General features: G+C 39.2%; 1 protein-coding gene across 7 annotated transcripts in view; it reads right to left on the reverse strand.

Annotated features, from left to right (window-relative positions):
- Positions 1-24432, reverse strand: part of Dlg2 (discs, large homolog 2 (Drosophila)) — a 1447312-nt gene that overhangs the window by 382914 nt on the left and 1039966 nt on the right. For all 7 annotated transcript variants that reach the window (XM_013013991.1, XM_013013986.1, XM_013013988.1 and 4 more), the window contains one exon: positions 11795-11951. In XM_013013991.1, the coding sequence (XP_012869445.1) occupies positions 11795-11951 (157 nt within the window). The remainder of the gene's footprint in view (positions 1-11794; positions 11952-24432) is intronic.

Genomic DNA, 24432 nt, shown 5'->3' on the forward strand with positions numbered 1-24432 from the left:
TGCAATATCTAGTATATGTCTGAGTCAAGCAGAAAAGGTCAGATAAGTTGGTGTTAGGGAAATGAACCCTAAGATATGTATTCAAATGTTTTTTTTCTCTCATGTGATTGTTTCTAACACATTTATAAGATGATTTCTTTGTTGCTTTGTGTGTCCCTCCCCCATGGTATAACCCCGGCTTTCACTGTATTTGATGTCGGTATAATTTGTGGAGGGGAAGGGGAAAAACAAATCGTTTAAATAGGGATACAGGTGGACCCATTTCAACAATGAGATGTACAAGTCGTTATGTCGAAAACGAACTTTACAACTTTGGTGTGGGGGGGGGATTGGATGGGGGGGCAGGGGAAGGATGGGAAGGGATGGGAAGGGGAAACAAAGGAGGAGGCTACAATGCTTGGTAAGAAATGCACTCATTATCTTGCTTGCCCATGTAGTTGTAACCCCTCTGTACAGTATTTTCACAATAATAATAAAAAAAAGAAGTGCAGTGATCATTAGATTTCTTTCTATGATAAATCTCTGAGATATAGAACACATGAGAATTTGGGGAAAAAAAAGATTACTCACAGTACATGCATGGATTATAGCCTAGGATGATTTAAAAATCTTCCTTAATTACTTTAGAAAAAAATTCTAACTACTTTTGTACAGGAGTCCTGGTGAAGGAGTGGGAAGCCAGGAGGCTGGTCACTCCATTTCCAGATTGCCGTGCAGTGTTTAGATGGTATATGAACACTAGAACACTAGATGGCACCCATAACCCAAAAGCAGAGTAGAAATTCTGTTTCTTTTTCTGCATAGGCAAGAATGGAACAGAGTCCATCCATCATATGAGCTAGAAAAATATTTAACCAAGCACTTTCCCACCTCTTGTGTCCTGGGAGGGGTATGTAAGAGTTTGTTGGTTGAATGGTTTGTGAGAAACATGAATCCTCGAACAGATGGTTTTGAGAACTAACTTCCTTCCTTCCTTCTTTCCTTCCTTCCTTCTTTCCTTCTGCTTCTTTCCTCTCCTTCCTCCCCTCCCCCCTCTTCCTCCTTTTTCTTCTTGCCAGTCCTGGAGCTTGAACTCAGGGCCTGAGCTCTCTGTCCCTGAGACTCTCTGTGCTCCAAGCTGGCACTCTACCATTTGAGCCACAATGTCACTTCCAACTTTTTCTAAGTAGTTTATTGGAGATGAAAGTGTCATGGACTTTCCTGCCCAGGCTGGCTTCAAACCATGATCCTTAGATCTCAGCCTCCCGAGAAGCTAGAATTACCAACACCTGACTCTTTTCTTTCTTATCTTCCTTCCTCCCTCGCCTCCCTCCCTCCCTCCCTCCCTTCCTTCCTTCCTTCCTTCCTTCCTTCCTTCCTTCCTTCCTTCCTTCCTTCCTTCCTTCCTTCCATAGCCCTACATCCAGCTTTTTGCTGGTTAACTTTTGATAAATGTCTCATTGACATTTTTGCCTAGGCTGGCTGTAAACCATGATCTTAAGATCTCAGCTTCCTGAGTAGCTTTGATTATAGGCATGAACCTTTATCAAAAATACCTCATAACTAAGTACCTTATATACTAAAGTAGCAACCAACTACAATCTTATTGTTTAAGTGCTCTGTGAAACACATCTTGAGAGAAACTGACCTAGTTCAAGCTTTGTCTCAAGAAAGGACAAGTCAGTCTTTGTGAATTCTTCTTCATATCAGTTATCTGATACTTTTTAAAACATCACACAAAATCTTGACTTATTAACAGCAATAGCAGCATGCTATTAAATACTTACCATAGACCATGTTCTATGTGGAATGTACTATTTTGCTTTCAGTGTCTCTAGAGGTGTTAGGGTGAGGGGTGCTTGGCACAGAGTAATTAGTAATGATTTAGTAATTTAGTATTAGTAATTATTTAGCCTGAGTTTATAGCCTGCATGGTAGAGCAGTTCTGGAGTGGAGACAGTTGAAAGTGAGACCTACCCCAATTCTCTTCCCTGGGGATTCTATTCCGCTTCACTCATCCTCCTACACTCTTGTCAGCATGATTTATGTGCAAATTAATCTTACATGACCCAACAACATGTATGGGTTTCTTTTTCTTTTTTGAGACAAAGATTGCTGGGTAGACCAGTCTAGCTTCAGATTCGGAAACTGTCTCAGTCTCAGGCGTGTCTGTGTCTTAGCACAGGTGTGTGCATCACATACAGGGGCTTGGGAATTTTCCTTTAGCTCTTGATTGCTAGAGATTTTCCTTTGTACTTTGCAGAATTGTATACTTTGTCCGTAATGGCCAGTGCAAGCGGTTCATTCAAACACCATTGCTTAAAACAAAAATAAATCCAACAACTTTCAATGTTATGGTAAAGGTCACGTACAGAGGCGTTACAGTTATGTAACTCAAGTAATGAGAACACTTCTTTTTGAACTGTGTCACTCCTTCCTTTGTTTTCTGATACTTTCCCTCGTCCCCGGGCTTCCCTGCCCCACAAGTTGTAAAATTCATTTCTAACGCAGTGTCTAGTGAGTCCCAGCGCTGAATTGGTTCACCCTTTGTGCCACCATTTCTGTGATTTTCCCTTCCCTTCCCCAACTGAGATAAACTTATACACGAGACAAAGGGTACAGAAATAAAAAACAGTGACAACAGGGAAGAAACCAAAGGAAGAAAAAAGAAAGAACTGCAAACAGTACAATAAAAATCATCTTGTTTCCATTTCTTGCAGTTTATTTCAATAAGCATCATTTATATGGTCACATGCACATAGCCACTGTAACCTTCTCTTAAGAATATCCTAGACACCAAATGGATCAAAGACCTCGGAGTCAAAGCAGACACTGAAAACATTAAAGGATGGAATAGGAGAAACCCTAGGTCTCCTTGGCACAGGCAGAAATTTTCTTAATAGAGACCCAGAAACACAACAAATCAAAGAAAGGTTGGACAAATGGGATTGCATGAAGTTGCAGAACTTCTGCATGGCAAAGGACATAGATAGCAAGATCAATAGAAAGCCCACAGATTGGGAGAAGATCTTCACTAGCCATACAACGGAAAAGGGTCTGATATCTAAAATATACTTGGAACTCAAAAAATTAAATCCCCCAACAACAAATCCTCAGAAAAACTACTGCCCATTAAATAAGTGGGCTAAAGACTTAAAGAGAAACTTCTCTGAAGAGGAAAGAAGGATGGCCAATAGACACATGAAGAAATGCTCAACCTCCCTAGCCATAAAAGAAATGCAAATCAAAACAACATTGAGATACCACCTCACTCCAGTTAGAATGGCTAAAATCAAGAACTCCAATAACAACAGATGCTGGAGGGGATGTGGACAGAAGGGAACTGCATTGTTGGTGGGAGTGTAAACTTGTTCAACCACTTTGGAAAGCAGTATGGAGGTTCCTCAGAAGACTCCACATAGAACTCCCCTATGACCCAGCAATCCCACTGTTGGGCATTTACCCAAATGTTTACAAACAAGACCACACTAAAGCTACCAGCACAACTATGTTTATTGCAGCATTATTTACTATAGCTAAGATATGGAACCAACCCAGATGCCCCTCAGTAGATGAATGGATCAAGAAAATGTGGTATATATACACAATGGAATTCTATGCCTCCATCAGAAAGAATGACATTGCCCCATTTGTTAGAAAATGGAAAGACATGGAAAAAATTATATTAAGTGAAGTAAGCCAGGCCCAAAGAAACATAGGTCTCATGGTTTCCCTTATTTGCAATGTCTAGTATATGTCTGAGTCAAGCAGAAAAGGTCAGATAAGGTGATGTTAGGGAAATGAACCCTAAGATATGTATTCAATTTTTTTCTTTCACGCAATTGTTTCTAACACATTTATAAGATGATTTCTTTGTTGCTTTGTATGTCCCTCCCCCACGGTATAACCCCTGCTTTCACTGTATTTGATGTCAGTATAATTTGTGGAGGGGAAGGGGAAAAACAAATCGTTTAAATAGGGATACAGGTGGAGCCATTGCAACAATGAGATGTACAAGTCGTTATGTTGAAAACAAACTTTACAATGGTGCGGGGGCAGGGGGGGCGCATGGGGCAGGTAGGATTGGGTGGGGGGGCAGGGGGAAGATGGGAAGGGATGAGAAGGGGAAGGAGGCTACAATGCTTGATAAGAAATGTACTCATTATCTTGCCCATGTAATTGTAATTGTAAACCCTCTGTTCAGTATTTTCACAATTAAAAAAAAGAATATCCTAGACATATTCTAAGTGTAGTTATTATAATTAGAGGGAAACCATGTGGCCTATGTTTCTTTGGATCTGGCTTATTTCACTTAATATTGTTTTTTCTAAGTTTTTTTCCATTTCCTTACCAAGGGGGCAGTGCCATTCTTTCTGATGGAAGCATAGAATTCCATTGTGTGTGTGTGTGTGTGTATGTGTATCTTATACACAGATATACCACATATATATTTATACCATATAATATATATACCATATATATATATATATATCACATTTTCTTGATCCAGTCATCCACTGAGGAGCATCTAAGTTAATTCCATATCTTATCTATGGTAAATAATATTGACATTAATATGGTTATGCTGGTGGTTTTAGTGTGGGTTGGCTTGTGGTCATTTGGGATGGGATTGCTGGGCCACAGGGAAACTCTATGTTGTTGGCAAAATACTGTTGCTTTCGGCCAGATATGCTGCAGATGCTTGGATTTTGAGTTCTTGGGAGGTAGAGATTGAAGGCTTGCAGTCTGAAGCTTGATTGAACAAAAGTTAGGAAAACTCTTTCTTGAAAGCAAACTGGACATAGTGACACATGCCTGTGGACACAGTACTCAGTAGGTAGAGTAGCCAATCTGGGCCAAATTAAGGCAAGACACTAACTTTCTGAAAAATAAATCAAGAGAACAAGGACTAGGCGGGGTGGCTCAAATGGCAGAACTCTGGCTTACAATCTTGAGGCCCTGAGTTCAATCTTCAGTTCTAGATATAAACAAAGAAACAAACGACAAATAATCTTTCCTATGCTACTGTTTTGTATTCTACAATCCTATTCTGCCCTTTTTCTTTCTATCTTATATCATCTGAACTACTCAAACCTGCTTATTTTCTCTTGAATTGTTTATCTGTGAAATTCCAATGTTTAACTCTTGAAACTAGCTACTTTCTAGTAAGAGGTAAAACCAATTTTACCAAACTATAAAGAAGAAATACTCCCATTCTTGTCCACTGAAAAAGGCAGAGAATGCTTTCATCATGAAATGTTCTTACAAATACTATATATAAAAATAGAATATGCTATCTGAACCCTAGAGATTGCTGTCATGACCTTTGACTTGTTCTTTCTAAGAAGACTATAATTCTGAGTGGTTGCCTTATTTACAATGTGGTCTTGGTAATAACACATAGTGATTACTTCATCTACTCTTATGTTTTGTTAATTTTTATTTGCCAGCCCTGGGGCTTGAACTTAGGGCCTGGGCTCTGTCCCTGAGCCTCTCTGTGCTCCAGGCTAAAGCTCTACCACTTGAGCCACAACACCATGTGGTACTGAGGAATCGAACCCAGGGCTTCATGCATGCTAGGCAAGCACTCTACCACTAAGCAACATTCCCAGCCCCCTTATCTACTTTTAAAAGCTGAAGTAATTGTAGTTTCCTTTGTTGAGTCATCCTGCATCATTAGCTCATTCATTTTTCTTTACATATGGAGGTCAAAACAACACCTATGGCTTGTTGGATCTATTACTTAAACAGAGGTTGAAATTCCTGTGCCTCATCCTTAAACTTAAGCTGCGTGCTGTTGTAAGGTTAAATGAGTTATGTATAACATTGGACTCAAAAGCACCATGGAAGTCTTCCTTCTTTATAGTCTTGCAAATGGCAGGTACACAGAGCAGTGTGCACCATGGTGTCAGTGGAATGTTTGAGGAAGATTGTGTTGTGGAGAGAAAGAACACTGATCAGGGCCAGGAGATTGGAGTCAGTAGCCATGGAGCTTTGCAAACTCATTTAGAATTTCGGAATCCTCTTTTTCTAATCAGGAAACAATGCATCCAAAACCTTGAAGTTCCTGGAGGATCACCAGAGTTAATGCATGTGAATATGTATCTGAGAATGTGCCCGGGCAATATGAATATGGGCTGTAATAACATGAAAAAATAATCCTTGAGTATAGATTTTAAGTCAGCATAAGGAAGACATGTTCTTATTTTCACTGGGTGTTTTGTTTTTGTTTTGGCAGTTATAAGGATTGAACTCAGAGTCTTGCATTTGCTAAGTAGGCACTCTACCTATACCTCTACCTCCTTTTTGCACTGGTTATTTTGAGGACAGGGGCACAGTTTTTTTTACCTAGGACGGCCTTGATTATGGTGCTCCTATTTGTGTTTCTCTGTATCTCTGAGGATGACAGGTGCATGCTGCTATCATTGCTTAAGATGGAATGTTGCAAATATTTATGCTCTGCCTGTCCTCAAACTGTCGTTTTCTGCTTTCCTCTGAAGCAGCGAGGATTACAGGCTTCAGGCACCGTGCTCAGCATATACTAGTGGTTTTCAATCATTATTGTCTTTAGGTAGTTGTACAAAGGACTGGCCATTTAACAAAGCAGTTTATGACTACATGCTGGAATTTTACTCATCCCTTACAAAGAATGATACTGTACCACTTGGAAAGAAATGTAAAGACTTTGAAAAAAATTATGGTAAGTGAAGTAAGTTAGGCCTGGTGGGACAAGGAATCTGTTTTCCCTTATATAGAGAAGATAGATTTTGATGCTAAAATAAGGATGCAGGTGGACCCATTGTAACAATTACACTATGTTGAAAATGAATTTTACAACTTCGGGGGGAGGGGGAGGGAGGATTTGGAGAGGTGGGGATGGAAGGGATGGTAGGGGAAAAACAAAGGAGGTAGCAATGCTCAATAGAAAATGTACTCATTATCTTATTTATGTAACTAACGCCTCTGTACAGTATTTCTACAATAAAAACATATATAGAATAAGGAATATTTTTCTCACAAACTCACAAGTAAATACATTAGGTGGCATGGTAGTAGTTCCCAGAAAGAATGTTAGGATTAATATTGTGTGTGTGTGTGGGGGAGACAGAGAGGACAGAAGGGAAACGAGGGAGGGCAGAAAGAATGGAGGATGAGAAATGTTCATTTGTGTAAGGGATTGGAATAATGGCTTGCAAATATAAGGTCACTTGGAAAATATTCCCTATAACTCATAGCTATTAAAATGAAAGTACATTTTCTATGTACACAATGAAAACCACAAACCATGTGTTTTTTTGAGTTATGAGCTATCATCTCAGCCATAAGAACTGGGCTTCCTTATGTAATTCCCCATTATTATTTGCTTGATTTCCAAAATTCTAATATGAGTATAAACATTTACAATGATTTAACTACCCATCACATCAGAGTGGTAGCTTGATGTAGTGGAACTAAAGAGTCTATAAATATTTGAACAAAAGAAAAAAACATAGGCAAAAACAGCATGAGGAAAGGAAAAATGTAAAAATGGAAAAAGTAGAGGGGAGATGTGAGGGGACTTTGAAATTGAATATGCAAATCTTAGCTCTGATTCTTACAAATTAGTAAACTTTATTTTCTTGTATGCCAGGCATGAATCATTATTAAAGGTATATACCAGTAATTCCAGCTAGTTAAGAGGCAGGCATCTGGAGGAGGATCATAGTTTGAGGATAGCCCAGGAAAAACGGTAAGATCATCTACCCAAAAACAACTACAGCAAAGAGGTCTTGGGGATGTGGCCTCATGTACTACACTACCTGCCTAGCAAGTACCAGATCCTAAGTTCAAACTTCATTACTGCTCAAAAATACTTATTTATAATTTTAATTCACATATGTTGATTATTGCTATTAATTAGTCAGGTAAACTTTGGCAAATAACAATCTCTCTGAATAGTAATGTCTTCACCTAACTATGGGGTAATGTCTTGAAAGATTTCAAGAATTAAAAATTCATAATTAGATGAGTAAGTCCTTGAGTTCTACTGTCCAGCATACTACTTATAATTAGCAGTAGTGTGGTATATTCCTTTTTTGATATGTGGGTAAATATTATGTAGGTGTACTTATCGTATATATAAGGCAATTCAGAGGGCTGGGAGAAACTTTCAGAAGTGATGAATATGTTTATAACATAGAATATGTTTGATGGTATCACAGCTACATATATTTTTAGGTATTTTTAAATTAAATTTTATTGTACAGGTGATGAACAGAGGGATTGCTTACATAAGTCAGGTAATGAGTAGATTTTCTTTTTTTCTTTTTCTTTCTTTCTTTTTTTTTGTCGGTCATAGGGCATGAACTCTGGGCCTGGGCGCTGTCCCTCAGCTCTTCAGCTTAAGGCTAGTGCTCCACCACTTGAGCCATAGCACCACTTCTGGCTTTTTCTGCTTATGTAATGCTGAGGAATTGAACCCAGGGCTTCATGCATGCAAGACAAACAGTCTATCACTGAGCCACCTTCCCAGTCTTATTTTTGATAGAGTGCCACCTTCCCAGTCTTATTTTTGAAGAGTGTTCCTCCCTCCCTCATTTTCTCTCATTTTCCCCCTCTCAATACTCCAACCCTACCAAATTATAAAGTTCATTTCCAATATAGTGTCTAGTGAGTATCATTGTTGCATTGGTTTATCCTTTGTCCCACCAATTCTGATTCCCCCAAATCAGATAAACTTATATATAAGACAAAGAATTAAAAAATATAAAAAAGTGACAACAGGGAATAAACCAAAGGAGAAAAAGAAAAAAGAAATAACTGCAAGCAGTACAATAAAAAAAAACTATTGTTTCCATTTCTTGAAGTTCATTTCAATAAGCATCACTTTAACAAATTGTTTAAATAGGGATACAACAATGAGATGTACAAGTCGTTATGTCAAAAACGAACTTTACAACTTTGGTGCATGGGTGGTGGGGTGGAGAGGGTGGCGGGGGGAGGCTGGGAAGGGATGGGAAGGGGAAACAAAGGAGGAGGCTACAATGCTTGATAAGAAATGTACTCTTTATCTTGCCCATGCAATTGTAACCCCTCTGTACAGTATCTTCACAATAAAAAAAGAAGAAAAACCATCATTTTCTTTTTCATATGCACATAACTATTGAGCCATTATGATCCTCTGTTAAGAATATACTAGAAGATTTAAACCAACTGGATAGACCCATAACAAGTAATGAAATAGAAATGGCAATAAAAGAGCTCCCATCCAAGAAAAGTCCAGGACCAGATGGATTCACTACTGATAAGGTCTTGAAAGGAGCACTCACTCCAATACTCCTCAAACTCTTCAATGAAATTGAAAGCAAAAGTTCACTACCAAATTCATTCTATGAAGCCAGCATGACTCTCATCCCAAAACCAGACAGAAACTCATCAAAAAAGAGAACTATAGACTCATTTCTTTAATGAACATCAATGCAAAACCTCTCAATAAAATTTTTGCCAACTGCTTTTAATAACTAATAAAAAATCATACACTAGGATCAAATGGGATTCATTCCAGGGGTGCAAAGCTGGTTCAATATATACAAGTCAATTAATGTAATTCAACGTGTCAACAGGAGCAAGGACAGGAACCACATGATTATCTCAATAGATGCAGAAAAAGCATTTGACAAAATCCAACACCACTTTATGATAAAAGCTCAGGAGAAGCTAGGAATCCATGGAACATCCTCAATATAATAAAGGCTGTATATGACAAACCTACAGCCAGCATTATACTTAATGCTGAAAAGCTAACTCCATTTCCTCTAAAATCAGAATGAGGATGTCTGCTCTCTCCACTCCTCTTTAATATGGTATTGGAATTCCTAGCCAGAACAATAGGCAAGAGACACATATAAAGGGGATTCAAATAGGGAAATAAGAAGTAAAATTCTCCCTCTTTGTAGATGACATGATCCTGGTATTTAAAGAATCCCATGGATTTCTCTCCCAAAACTTTGGCAAAGTAGCAGGGTATAAAATTAACCCACAAAAATCAATAGTTTTTCCTCTATAGCAACAATGAGAAGAGTGAGGCTAAAATCAGGAAAGCAACTTCTTTTGTAATAGCCTAAAACAAAAATCCCCAGGAATTAACCAAAGATGTGAAGGAACTCTATGGTAAAAACTTTAAAAACCTGAAAAAGGAAATTAAAGCTGATTTAAGGAAATGAACAGATACAATTTTTCTTTTCTTTTTTTTGTTGGTTGAGGGTCTTGAACTCTGGGCCTGGGCGCTGTCCCTGCGCTCTTGAGCTCAAGGCAAGCGCTCTACCGCTTGAGCCACAGCGCCACTTCCCGTTTTCTAGTGGTTTATTGGAAATAAGAGTCTCATGGACTTTCCTGCCCAAGCTTGCTGAACCATGATCCTCAGATCTCAGCCTTCTGAGTAGCCAGGATTACAGGCGTGAGCCACAGGTGCCAAGCACAGATACATATTTTAAACCCATGAAATTGTATATATTAAATACAGCTTTCCATATGTCAATCATAGCTTAATGAAGTGACCTTCAACATTACTCTTATAAAATGTTCAATGAATAATAGATTTATTGCTGTTGTTGTTTTTTGGTCCCGAGGCTTGAACTTAGGGCCTGGGCACTGTCCTTGAACCTCTTTGTGCTTAAGGCTAGCACTCTACCATTTGAGCCAAAGGGCCACTTCTGGCCTTTCCTGTTTATGTGGTACTGAGGAATTGAACCCAGGGTTTCATGCATGTTAGGTAAGCAATCTACCACTAAGCCACATTCCCATCCCTAATAGGTGTTTAATAAGTTGCTGCTGACAATTCTTGAACTTAGGCCAGTGCTGCTGGTCCCATTACCTCCATCAGCAAACTGAACCACCAACAGCATCTCCAGAAACTTCTCACATAGGACCCTGCTCCAAATAACACACTTTAGAGAGGAATGGTTTCAGAAGTATGATCATGAGTTTGGATAAAAAGTATTTTTTAAATTTAAATTTTATTGTAAAGGTGATATAAAGAGGGGCTACAGTTAAATAAATCAGGCAGGTGTACATTTCTTTTTGTTTTTGTTGGTTGTGGGGTCTGAACTCTGGGCCTGGGCCTGGCCTCAGCTCTTCAGCTCAGGCTAGCACTTGAGCCGCAGTGCCACTTCCGGCTTTTTCTGCTTATGTGGTGCTGAGGAATCAAACACAGGGCCTCATGCATTCAAGGCAAGCACTCTTCCACTGAGCCACTTTCTCAGCCCTACATTTCTTTTTGAACAGTGTTACCCCCTCCCTCATTTTCTCCCATTTATCCCCTCTCCATACTCTGACCCTACCAAGTTGTAAAGTTCATTTCCAACATAGTCTCTGGTGAATATCGGTGTTGACTTGGTTCATCAGTGTTGAATTGAACTCAGTGCTTTGTGCTCTTGCATGGCCTTTTCGCTCAAGTCTGGTGCTCAACCATTTGAGCCATAGCTCCACTTGCAGACTTTTGATAGTTCATCAGACATAAAAGTCTCATGGACTTTCCTGCTTATGAACCATGATACTCATATCTCAGCCTCCTGAGTAGCTAGGATTACAGGCTTGAGCCACCTTGGTGCCTGGGGCAGTACTATGCATTTTTTTTTTTAAAGCATGTTTCTCAAGGTCCTATTGGATGCAAATAAGTCTCAGAGAATCTGGGAAAAAACATTAGCACCTCATCTTTGTCTGAAAGAAAGAAGTTGGAGGCATCAATCAACTGAGCACATCTAAACTGTCCTGTCACAAAGCTCAAGTCCTTTGTAATGGAAGAGACTTAGGGAAAGATGATTAAAGAAACACTCACCGATAGGATCTGGTCTCCTCTCTGGAGTTCCCCACTCAGGTCTGCTGGTCCCCCGGCCAGAATGAAGGATACAAAAATACCTTCTCCATCTTCCCCACCCACAATGTTGAAGCCCAGGCCAGTAGAGCCTTTGTGCAGGACCACCTTGCGGGGTTCCCTGTAGGAAGAAATGGAGAACACAGCTCACAGAGTGTCCCACTCAAAGTATTGCTTCTTTCTATTTTCACTGGGCTGCATGACACCAGCCATTTGCTACCTGCAATGGTTCCATAGGCAAGGTATAACTAATGCTTTTTGGCTAATACCAAAGAGAGATGAGTTCCTCAACTACTGAAACACCATGCAGAAATGTGCCTTAGTTCCAAAACTTTCTTTTCTTTTTTTGGGTACCAAAAACATTGGTATCTAATGCTTTCACAAACTGGCTATTGCTCTATTAAATGATCTATACTTCTAACCTACCCAAACATTCTTAAACTAGCAGAATAAGAGTTTCCAGAATTAGTGACACTTAAGAATCCATTTTTATTTATTTTGCCTGTCCCAGTGCTTGAATTTGGGGCCCAAAGCTCTTGATTAGCTTTCTTGCTTGTGGTTGGCACTCTACCACTTGAGTCATGATGTTAGCTTGGATTTTTGCTGGTTATTTTGGAGATAGGATCTCCTGGGCATTTCTGCCAGGGCTAGCTTCAAATCTTGATCATCCAGATTTCAATCTCTTGAGCAGTTAGGATTAAATGTGTGAACCACTGGTGTCTGGTTGAGGATTCACTTTACTTGCCTGAGTACTTCACGATAAGTTGCTTTGCATGGTGGTTCTCTCTTTGAAATTCATGCTGCCCATACCATCCTTTACATTCTCTAAAATTCAGGCTTCACACCTATACTAGTTCCCTGAACTGAAGCATTCTTGATTCTAGTTTCCATCATCCAAACCCATTCTCTACTGTAATGTAAATCCAATGAACCTATTTGTCAGCTTCATTATCTTCAGTTACCTTATGCTCCAGCCACATCAAAATCCTGGGGCTTCCCTAAGGCTTCTGACCTCTATGACTTGTCTGTGGCCCTTGTAACCTCAGCTAAGATGTCACATTTCTGACTCCCCAGGGGCTGGTGGTTCATTACTCCTTGGGCCATGCTGAGTCTTGGATATTAACTTGAGAGCAGCATTTTTGCCCTGTGCACTGATTGCTCAGATGTGCTTTGCTGAAGGTGAACCCTTAGAGACCAGGTTTAAGCAGCATCCCAGGATAGCAAGAGGTCTAACAACCAGTGAGAACTAGGAAACTGACATTTAATAAACAGGGAAACTCCCAATGTGATTTAGACCTCTACCTCTTATTATAATTACTTATGCAAATTTATTTTCTTCTTGTTAGATCTTTGAATAAGGGTTGGAAAAATTTTAAGTCGTGGGAAAAGTATGGGTAACATAAAGCAAACTAGGAAACACATTTAATCTAAAGGGGGATGCTGCTTGTTGATGAATGTTACCAGATTTCCAATTTTTAAAAGATAAGTCAAGAATCTAGATCTTTATGTGAATTTTACGAAGTCTTTTTTTGTTTGTTTGTTTTTGGTCAGTCGTGGGTCTTGAACTCAGGGCCTGGGTGCTGTCTCTGAGCTTTTTTGTTCAAGGTTAGTGCTCTACCACTTTGAGCCACAGCACCACTTCTGGTTTTCTAGCGTTAATTGGAGATGAGTCTCACAGACTTTCCCGTCCCAGCTGGCTTTGAACCATGATCCTCAGATCTCAGCCTCCTGAGTAGCTAGGATACAGGCATGAGCCACTGGCACCTGGTCAAAATTTTAAGATGACAAGAATTTAGAGAAGTCCAAAGCAGGGTGCAGATCTAACAAAACATTTCTCTTGTGGATCCGGAGCTATACTGGCTGGGACTCGGTATTGTTGACACATTTGGTACCCATTCATGCTTTTCAGTGAAGCCCAGTACAATACTTGACTTACATAATTCCCTGTAACTTTTAGTTTAGTACTCTGTGTTTTATTCACCTACTTTTTTTTTTTTTTGTCGGCCATGGAGCTTGAACTCTGGGCTTGGGTGCTGTCCCTCAGCTCTTTAGCTCAAGGCAAGCAGCACTCTACCACTTGAGCTACAGCGCCACTTCCTCACCTATTTCTTATCCTTCTCTTTTCTGATTTTCCCACTCTGGAATACCTTTTTCTTTTAAATAATACTGTTCTCTTGTGTTCATTTTTTTTCTCCTGTCTGAGAATTGCTGAAAAATACAGCCTTAAGATGGTCCATTCCTAAACACTTGGAGCCACAGCACTCATTTCTGCAGGTTTATTACCAAAGCCAGTAACGCTGGGTCTGATGAATAAATAGCCGATGTTTCTATGAATTGTTTGTGGCCTCCAGTGAGGAAAGCATGTTTTGCAGTTTTGGTGTCATGGCTTATATTTCCACAGTATATATCATTACCTCACTGAGAATAATGCTCAATAAATGTTTGATGATCACATAAATGAGTATCCACAGCAATCTGCAAAGAACTTCAATACTTCTCTTACTGAAATGTTGGCTCTAATTTGCCATGTTGATTATTTTCTCTTTCTCAAGAATTCAGATGGCACAGACCCAGTGAATGGTCATTATACACCATTACAGGCTGATAATGGAACAAGTCTAACCCTTATTGTTCATTCATGACTTAGCTCAGGGATTGATCATCTGGAAGGTCCCAATGCTGTACTGGGTTGGAGGTCTCCCCCAGAATTCTGTCTATGTGTCTGTTGTAGTGCTTATTATTTCCACTAGCTTGGGAAAATCTCCCTTTCTAGCTGTCATGGTCAAGTTTGAGAGCAGGACTGGGCTTTCTGCTTTTCATCTCCAATATCTGGAGATAAAATAGGTGCTCAGTGCCCACTAATCACCGTTTTCATATTGCATTGCAAACATGGAACCTAGAATAGGTGGAACCTGATGAACCATAATGTCTTTTGTTTACAAAGTTATATATCCACTTAAAATGTACGTTGTATTCATCCATGCTTTTTGGTTTTTTATTTTGTGTCAGTCCTGGAGCCTGAACTCAGGGTCTGGCCCTGTTCTGAACTTTTGTGTTCAAGACACAAAAAAGCTGTGGCTCTACCACTTGAGCCATAGCTCCATTTCAGAGTTTTTTCAGTTTTTTCAGAGATAACAGTCTTACAGACTTTTCTGCCCAGGCTGGCTTCAAAACACAATCCTTAGATCTCAGCCTCTTGAGTAGCTAGGATAGTGGTGTGAGCCACCAGGACCCAACTCATGAAACTTTTAATAGACAAATATCTACAGAATACACACTTGTAGTCACTGTGAATATAGAGAGTGAAGAGACTGGCATGGGAGAAGCCACCTGGAAACAGTGCTCAAAGTTCGAAAACATGACTGATGATTGACAGATACTAGTGAGAGCAATAACTTAGTGTAGCCGTGAATGAAGACTGACCAGTGTTTATCCTTTCATCATTAACATCCAGACAAAAGCATGCTATATTCACTTATGCATTTCACTTTTCTCTTTATGTGATATAAAAGGGCTTTATAATTAAAAAAAAACCTTTTGAACAAACTGGAGCAGTGCTAGGCTGACCTCCAAGCTGCATCTGGTCATCAGCAGCAAATCTTGCTTAGCTGGAAATTAAGAAGATGCTCTAAGCCAGCTAGGATGTTTCTGACAGGGGGAGCTGGTGCTAAGGGTTGTGTCTTATTTCAGACGTCTTCAGAGAGCTCCAGACTCAAGAAGGAAATTGATTACTTAAGCTTGATTTGCTGTGTAAAGCGGAACCAAGTAGTAAAGTGTTTCTAAAATGCGTTACTCTCTAGCTCAAAAGCTTTTTAGGGATCTGTATGCCCTCAGGGTGAGGTCCACAAATCCCTGCCAGTGATTGAGTTTAGAGCCTCAGGTATGCTAAGTAAGTGATCTAAACACTTTGCCACACCCCAGCTCTTGGTCTATGCAAGATATTTGATTCTACCTACCTTTCCAATGTGTAACGTCAATGCATGCCATTGTACCCATGTTCTAGCCAGGCAAGGGTGCCAACCCCAGCTCCTCACAGCCAGTTGTTATTGCATGCCTTGTCTCACTTAGGGTGTCTGCGTTCGCTGAAGTCATCCCTTCTCTTGCTATTCTTGTCTATCTAAGAGCCTGTGAAACTGAGATTAGGTAATGTCTCCTGTCAGCTGCCCACTCTGCCTTCACCTCCAGATGATCTGACTGACCGCTTCTCTTTTTATTATTATTATATATATATATATATATATATATATATTACTTATTAAATGAAGTTGCATTATGTTGAACAGGCTGGACTCAAACTCCTGATGATGACGGTCCTCAAATGACCAGAGTTCAGATAATCCTCCTACCTCAACATCCCAAGTAGCAGTGACTACAAGTGTAGACCTCGCCATCCCATTCCTCTTCTCTTGGTTTGAAACTACATTGTCATTTTGCTGATGCCTCTGTTGGCTTTTCAGTTCCACAGTTACTTTGCTTACACATCTATCTCTTCAGTGAATCTGAGAGATAAAGGATCTTCCATTGTTTTGTGTGTTTGGCTTTGATCGTTTTGAGAAGAAACGTGTAGGCTGACCAGCAAAACAAAATACACTTTACAAATAAAGATAATGTAAATGAGGATTTGGGGGGAAACATACTGACTTGTAGTTCCATCCCCTGAGATCCGTGAGCACTGGGCTTTCCCCTTTGTGGGTCAATTTACTTGCTTGGTTAGTGCAGGATTCACCTGGGGCTCCTGGAGAAGTGACACAACTCAGATAAGACAATGATAAAACTATAGATCATAAGAAGCATTATGGAAAAAATATGCCAAGAAATTTGATTTCTAGTTACTTTGAAGATTAGATGTTCTGCTATAGAGCAGCTAAAAAATCTAGAATGAAATACTTAGAAAACACTTTCAAATGTCTGGCTAAGCTTGCAAGGAAAAAAACCTGTGCAGCAGTTAAATATTCAGAGGAAAAACAAAAAACCGAGTACCGAAATAGCAGAGACTGAAGAGCACGGAAGATGGCCAGATCCAGTGTCCAGAGTTGATGGGTGCAGAGGGAGTAGGATTGTGTGGGCCCTGAGGTGGGGTCAGACATCTCAGAACAAAAGTACAGCTCTGGCCAGGTGCCAGTGGTTCATGCCTGTAATCCTAGCTACTCAGGTAGGTGAAAACCTCAAGTGGCTAAGACCTGATGATCCTGGTTCAAAGCCAGCAGGAGTAGGGAAGTCTATGAGAATTTTCTCTCCAACTAACCAGCAAAAAGCCCAAAGTGGAGCTGTAGCTCAAGTGGTAGAACACTAGCTTTGAGCAAAAAAATCTTAGGGACGGCACCCAGGCCCTGAATTCAATCCCTAGCACTGGCACAAAAAAGACAAAAAAAAATCTGAATGGCTACACCTTAAACAAAAGAATGAAGCACAGAATCACTAGCCCTTCTAAAAACGTCATGAATAATCTCTGTCTTAACCTGGCTGAAAGCAAGAAGAAAGTGCCTAGGCATTATTTAATAAATTAACTTTATTTATGAATTGATAAATTATTTATGAATTGCCTCTGGGAATAGAATTCATAAAACTGAGTAAATTAGGAGAAGAAAGGAGAGAGTCTGTCTGGGTGAGAGGAAGAAGCTGACGGTCAACTCCAGCATTGTGAGGAAGGGGTGTGCTCCAGCTGTGACTGCAAGCCGCCAACATGAGCAAGTTGCCTGGTAAGCCAGGATAACACATGAGATGCGTTCATCTGCTCATCCTCACTCAATGGCAACAGCTAGTAAGGGCACCAAGTGATTAACGCGTCTTATTCTACCTGCTCATTAAAACGTTGCTTTCCATGGTGTTCTACCTAATGGGAAGGATGTGTTAATAAGTACATTCTTGAACTTGAAGTTCTCTCTTTTCCTTGTTATAGGGAAATAAAACAGCATTATAGCACACGAGCTTGGTCACCCCTGGATACACTGACTGAAATTGAGTTTTAAAGCCTGTAGAGTTAAATCCTAGATCCAGGGCCATGAAAACCCAATAAAGAACTGTTATCCTCTCCTGTCATGCATGGAGAGCCAACTAGTCAACCTGAGCCCTCTTTGCTTTATTTTTCTTTAAGTGCAGCTGCATTCCTGGGAGCAATGTTATTAAGGAAAGAAGATAGCAGCAGGAGGTCAAGGAGACATTTTAGCCAAGTGGGAAGAGGTGCACTGTGGGTATAACTGTGAAAGGGGTGTAGCAAAGGTGGTGGCCTGGAGGTCAACTATAGAAAGCTTCAAAGCTGCTGGTTGATTATGACTCTGGGTTTATATCTTAATGAGCTTCCTTCTCAGAAGACTGTAGCACAAAGCACAAAGTCAAATAATTAGTTCATTTGGTCTATCAGTCAAGTCATTCAAGCAGACCGACTGAGGCTTTTATTGAACTGCTTTTATGAGCAAATAATTCTACAACAATGAAGAGAGAAGCTGGCATTGTAGGGATGGATCTATGATCTAGACCTTAAATAGGCCATCAGCAAGCAAGCAAAGTAGTCCCCATATACCTGTGTTTGGGTATTTGTGAGAAGACAGAACTAATTAGATGTGGATAATGTGTGACAGACTGGGCTTTGGTGCTTTGGTACTTGATAGATTGTGCTTGATTCATAGCATTATCAATTAATAGATGGGTAAGCAAGGAGATATTATTAAATCTTATTTTTTTATTTCTGCAAATGGTGAAAAACACTATCTAACATGTCTTGCATATGAATTGAGCCACCCGTGGTGATAAACACCTGTAATCTCTGCATTTGTGAGGCTAATATAGGAGGACCTTGAACTCAAGGCCAACCTGCGTTATACAGTGAGACTCTGTATCAAAATAATAACAATTACAAGAACAAAACAAGAAAAAATTGAGTTTAAAAAACACATCAAGTGCTAAATTCACATAGCAAGTGCTCAATATATAAACTTTTTTGTTCTAGAGGTTATTTTTTCTGGAAAACAAATAGGCATGTAGAAAATAGTAACATTGCAAGGTCCCATGTATCAAATACTAAATGAATAAAATGAATATTGTGGCTAATGAGGGAGGAAAGAAGTAAAAGACCAAGGTAAAGGGAACTAGAACCCAAAGGCTGAGAGAAATTTGATAAGGAACTGGGAAAGAGGAGGTAGACACAGTGTTTAAGTAGGCAGTCTGAGCTCAGGGCTGGAGAGGAGCAGATGCAGGGTGTGTATGGGGAATAGGGAGAATCTCAGTTTGAACAATTACAGTTTCAGCATCAAAGAAAGCTAGATAGAAGACTGAGGCAGACTGACTTGAATACCAAGCTAGGAATTCAGATTTCTGCTTAGCTAATATGCAGACACTGACTATCTCTACATCCTAGGGAGACTCTGAATGCAGCAACTTCTGTTCATAAACCTGGTGTCTACTTCACATTGTGCATTTTCTATACCTGCCCAAGTTTGCCTGAAATGAGCCTAATTAATTAAACATTCAGCTGGGCACCGGCTGATGGCTGTAATCCTAGCTACTCAGGAGGCTGAGATCTGAGGATTATGGTTCAAAGCCAGCTGGGCAAGGAAAATCTGTGGGACTCTTTGCTCCAGTTAATTACCAGGACACCAGAAGTGGCACTGTGGCTCAAGTGGTAAAACTTGCCTTCAGCTAAAGAGCACAGGGTCAGTGCTCAGTCCTAAAATTCAAGCCCCATGACTGACAAACAACAACAACAACAGCAAACCCCCAAAACACATTCAGTTTCTAAAGATATTCTTGCTCCAAAGTGAGGTGCTATGGTTGGGGCTGTAGCACAGAGCACAGGGTTTTACTGCTAAGGCCTAGCTTGCATGCTCTGTAAGATTCTCCTTTAGCTCATGTATAAAGACAATTTTAGAATTAGTTATATACCTGATATTGCATATGATATTCTATGTAAAAGGAATCATACAAGTTAGTTTTCTTCCCACAAATATAAATCAGGTATAGATTAGTTTTAATCAGGTTGATGTTGAAGTATTGGGACTCTTTTGCTCATTGCTCTATCAAGGGTGATAGTCTAATAACTACATTTTATCTTGATTTGCTTTTGTCTGCATTTATCAAAAAGATTGAGAAGCAGCTAAATCTTTCGCTCATATGTGCACACTTCTCATAATCTTCTAATCATCGCTTTGTCTTAAATAAAAAAAGAGCTTATTCCTCTATTTTTCTTTCATTTCACACCATTTTATAATATATCTTAGATGGGAGAAAATGATGAAAGGGGTGATATTGGTCAAGATTCATAAACTGACATGTTGAATTAAAACCCTTCATACTTCTATTTAAGTTATATATATATGTATTTCTATTATCCATAATGAAATTATATTACTTTCTCTTCCTGCTATACATACAAATCATAAAGAATGATTCATATAAGAAAAAAGTTAGGGCTGGGAAGGTGGCTCAATAGTAGAGTGCTTGCTTTGCATGCATGAGGCCCTGGGTTCGATTCCTCAGCACCACATAAGCAGAAATAGCCAGAAGTAGCACTTTGGCTCAAATGGTAGAGTGCCAGCCTTGAGCTAAAGAACTGAGGGACAGTGCCCAGGCCCAGAGTTCATGCCCCATAACTGACAAAAAAAAAAAAGAAAAAGAAAAAAAAGGAAAAGTTATTTTTCTACTTGGCTATTTGTTCTCAAACTTTCATGACTAGTGAAATTTTAAAATATTATTTAAAAATATTATGAAATCTTAGGGATAAGTAAAACTAATATGTGATAATAGAGGTTAATGGAAAATAATTGTATATATTTAAAAATATATATTTTCTATATATATTTTCTAAAGGTAAGTACTTGTTTTTTGTTTTTGTTTTGTTTTTTTTTTTTGGTCATGGGGTTTGAACTCTGGGCCTGGGCGCTGTCCCTCAGCTCTTCAGCTCAAGGCCAGTGCTCTACCACTTGAGTCACAGTGTCACTTCTTGTTTTCTGGTGGTTAAGTGGAGATAAGAGTCTCACAGACTTTCTTGCCTGGGCTGGCTTTGAATCTCAATCCTCAGATCTCAGCCTCCTGCAGGGCTAGGATTACAGGCGTGAGCCACCAGTGCCCAGCTTTATTGTTGTTCTTTTGTACCAGTGCTGGGGTTTGAACTCTGGGCCAAGGCATTGACCCTTAGCTTTTTTGCTCAGGGCTGGCATGCTACCATTTGAGCCATATCTTCTCTTCCAGATTTTTGGTGATTAATTAGAGATAAGAGTCTCATGAACTTTCCTGCCTAGGCTAACTTAGAATCACAATCCTCAGATCTCAACCTCTTGAATAGCCAAGATTATGGGCGTGGAGCCACTGGTGCTGGAAGAAAGGCAAAAGTGTTTTATGAAAGCTTTTTAAAGATGTCTCTTGAGTTAGAGCTCTATGAAACGACTAATTTCAAATTATCTATTAAGTGTTAAAATCTTTTATAATTAGTGTTAAGTAGAAAACATAGCTCCAAAGTTTTACAGGTCTTCTCTGATCTCGAAATTGGATATATCCGTATTACTGTAGGAAAACAATTTCTAAACTGAGTCCTGTTTTCTTGTCTGGACTCTAATATAAACCTCTAGGTGTTTCTGAACGCAGCATCTCTGAACCACAGAGATATTCCAGTTCAACAAAGAGAGCAGAGACAGACCCAAACTAGAATCCTGACCAAGAAAAACCAGAATCATCACTCCAGTATGATGTACCCTTGCATAATGAAAACAAGTTTCTTCCCCCTTCTAAAAATCACAGTAACAATGGATTATGTGATAGATATCTAATGCTCATCTTGAAGAGAAGAGAGACAGGAATGCCTCTGTTTTTTTTTTTTTATCCAATCAACCTCTCTTTGGCTTTTGATATTACAAACCTTCCTTGGTATGTTTGGACAACAGAAATTTACATGGATGGAAATGTCCCATGTTTGTGTTGTTCAATATGGTAGCCAATTGTCACACATTATGGGCACTTGAAGGGTGGCTGGTATAACAGAGAAACTTAAAGTGTTAATTTATTGGAGATAAGAGTCGCATAAACTTTCCTGCCTGGGCTGGCTTTGAACTGCTATTCTTTGAACTGCTATCCTCAGATCTTAGCTTCCTAAGTAGCTAAGCTTACAGGTGTGAACCACTGGCAGCCAGCTTTAACTTATTATGATTAAGTAGTTGTACAAAGTGGTTTCAATTCAATATGTTATTTATGTATCTTGACCAATTTCACCTCTTTTATTTAAATATTTTACATAAAATATTATATGTATTAAATATTATATTAAAGTTCCCCTCAGATAGCCTGCTGTTCCTTCTTTAGCCCTCAGTTTAAATGGTTCTTTCAGCACTCCATCCATCTAGTCCCTTTTGTCATATTCTTCTATATGTCTCCTCCACATTTCTCATCTTGGATTAAATTACTTGACTAACATGTTAGTTTATAAACACCTCACACTAGCACGTAGTCTCTGTGAGAACAACCCCCTTGTGTCCTGAGCACTGGCATAATGCCTAACACGCACTAGCTCATCAATATTTGGTGAATGAATTAAGTGAGTAGCCTTGCATTTTCCTTTTTTCCCTGGATTGAAGTTAAGGCTTCACCTTTACTAGGCAAGCTCATGCTACCAATGGAGCCACATTCTAATCCTATCTTTTCCATTAGAGTATTGCAGATTCATTAATCCATATCTCTAGATCAGATCAGGATCCTCTACTCCAAATATCCATTTAACCATTCCAGAATGGAATCAATATCTTTTCTATAATCTGTTTTTATCCTTTTATTTTTATCTTGTCTCCCAGTCTTAGAAATTAGGAACTTCTACATTTTGCCTCTTTCCTGTTTGTCTGGTACTTCTAATTATCCAACAATTGTAGTCAAGGTTTTCTCAGAAGTGCCTCACAAATCATCCTAGTACTGATTGCTCTTATTTCAGAGCTATGGCACCTCATAGCTGCCCTCTGCTAGGGATCCCTAACTAGATATTCACCCTTGCCTTCACACTGACATAGAGCTGGCAAAGACATTTTCTTAAAAATTAAATACCACTATAGACCCATTTCTTTGATGAACATTGATGCAAAACTTCTCAACAAAATTTTGGCTAATCGTCTTCAACAATTCATCCAAAAATATCATACATCACGATCAAACAGGATTCATTTCAGGGATGCAAAGCTGGTTCAGTGTATGCAAATCAGTTAATATAATTCATCACATCAACAAGAACAAAGATAAGAAGCACATGGTTATCTCAATAGATGCAGAAAAAACATTTGACAAGATCCAACACCCCTCTATGATGAAGGTTCTGGAAAAATTAGGAATCCAGGGAACATTCCTCAATACAATAAAGATTGTATATGACAAACCTACAGCCAGCATTATACTTAATGGTGAAAAACTAAAGCCATTTCTTCTTAACTCAAGAATGAGACAAGGATGTCCACTCTCTCCACTTCTCTTCAATTTAGTATTAGAATGCATAGCTACAGCAATAAGACAAACATAAAAGGGATCCAAATAGGGAAAGATGAAGTAAAACTCTCCCTCTTTGAAGATGACATGATCTTGTATTTAAAGAATCCCACGGGCTCCACTCCCAAATTACTCAAGCTGATTCAAAACTTTGGCAAAGTAGCAGGGTATAAAATTAGCCCTCAAAAATCAATGGCTTTTTTGTATGCCAACAATGAGAAAAGTGTGGCTGAAATTAGGAAAGCAACTCCATTTGTAATAGCCCCACAAAAAATAAAATACTTAGGAATTAACTAAACCAAATAAGTGAAGGAACTCTATGATGAAAACTTGAAAAACCTGAAGAAGGAAATCAAAACACAGCTTAGAAAGTGGAAAAACCTCCCATGCTCCTGGATTGCAAGGATTAACATTATGAAAATGGCAATACTTCCCAAGGCTATCTACAAATTCAATGCGATACCTATCAATATTCCAATCTCATTCTTCAAGGAAATAGAAGAGGCAATCCAAAAATTCATATGGAACAATAAATGACCCTGAGTAGCAAAAATAATCCTTAACAGAAAGAACACTGCTGGAGGAATATCAATACCAAATTTCAAACTCTACTACAAAGCCATAGTAATCAAAAGAGCTTGGTACTGGCATAAGAACAGACCTTAGAACCAATGGAATAGAATTGAAAACCCAGAAATGAACCCACAAGCCTATAGCCATCTAATCTTCGATAAGGGAGCTAAACAAATAGAATGGAAGAAAGACAGCCTCTTCAGTAAATGGTGCTGGAAAAATTGGTTAATCACTTGTAGAAAACTAAAGCTAGATCCTTATATATCACCCTGCACCAGAATCAACTCCAATTGGTTCAAAGACCTCGGAGTCAAAGCAGACACTCTGAAAACATTACAGGATGGAATAGGAGAAAACTTAGGTCTCCTTGGCACAGGCTGAAATTTTCTTAATAGAGACCCAGAAACACAAACCAAAGAAAGTTTGGACAAATGGGATTGCATGAAATTGCAGAGCTTATGCATGGCAAAGGATATAGCTAGCAAGATCAATAGAAAGCCCACGGATTGGGAGAAGGTCTTCACTAGCCATACAACAGACAAGGGTCTCATATCTAAAATATACCTGGAACTCAAAAAATT

Source organism: Dipodomys ordii, unplaced genomic scaffold (assembly GCF_000151885.1).
Source record: "Dipodomys ordii isolate 6190 unplaced genomic scaffold, Dord_2.0 Scaffold22, whole genome shotgun sequence".
Classification (NCBI taxonomy): Eukaryota; Metazoa; Chordata; class Mammalia; order Rodentia; family Heteromyidae; genus Dipodomys; species Dipodomys ordii.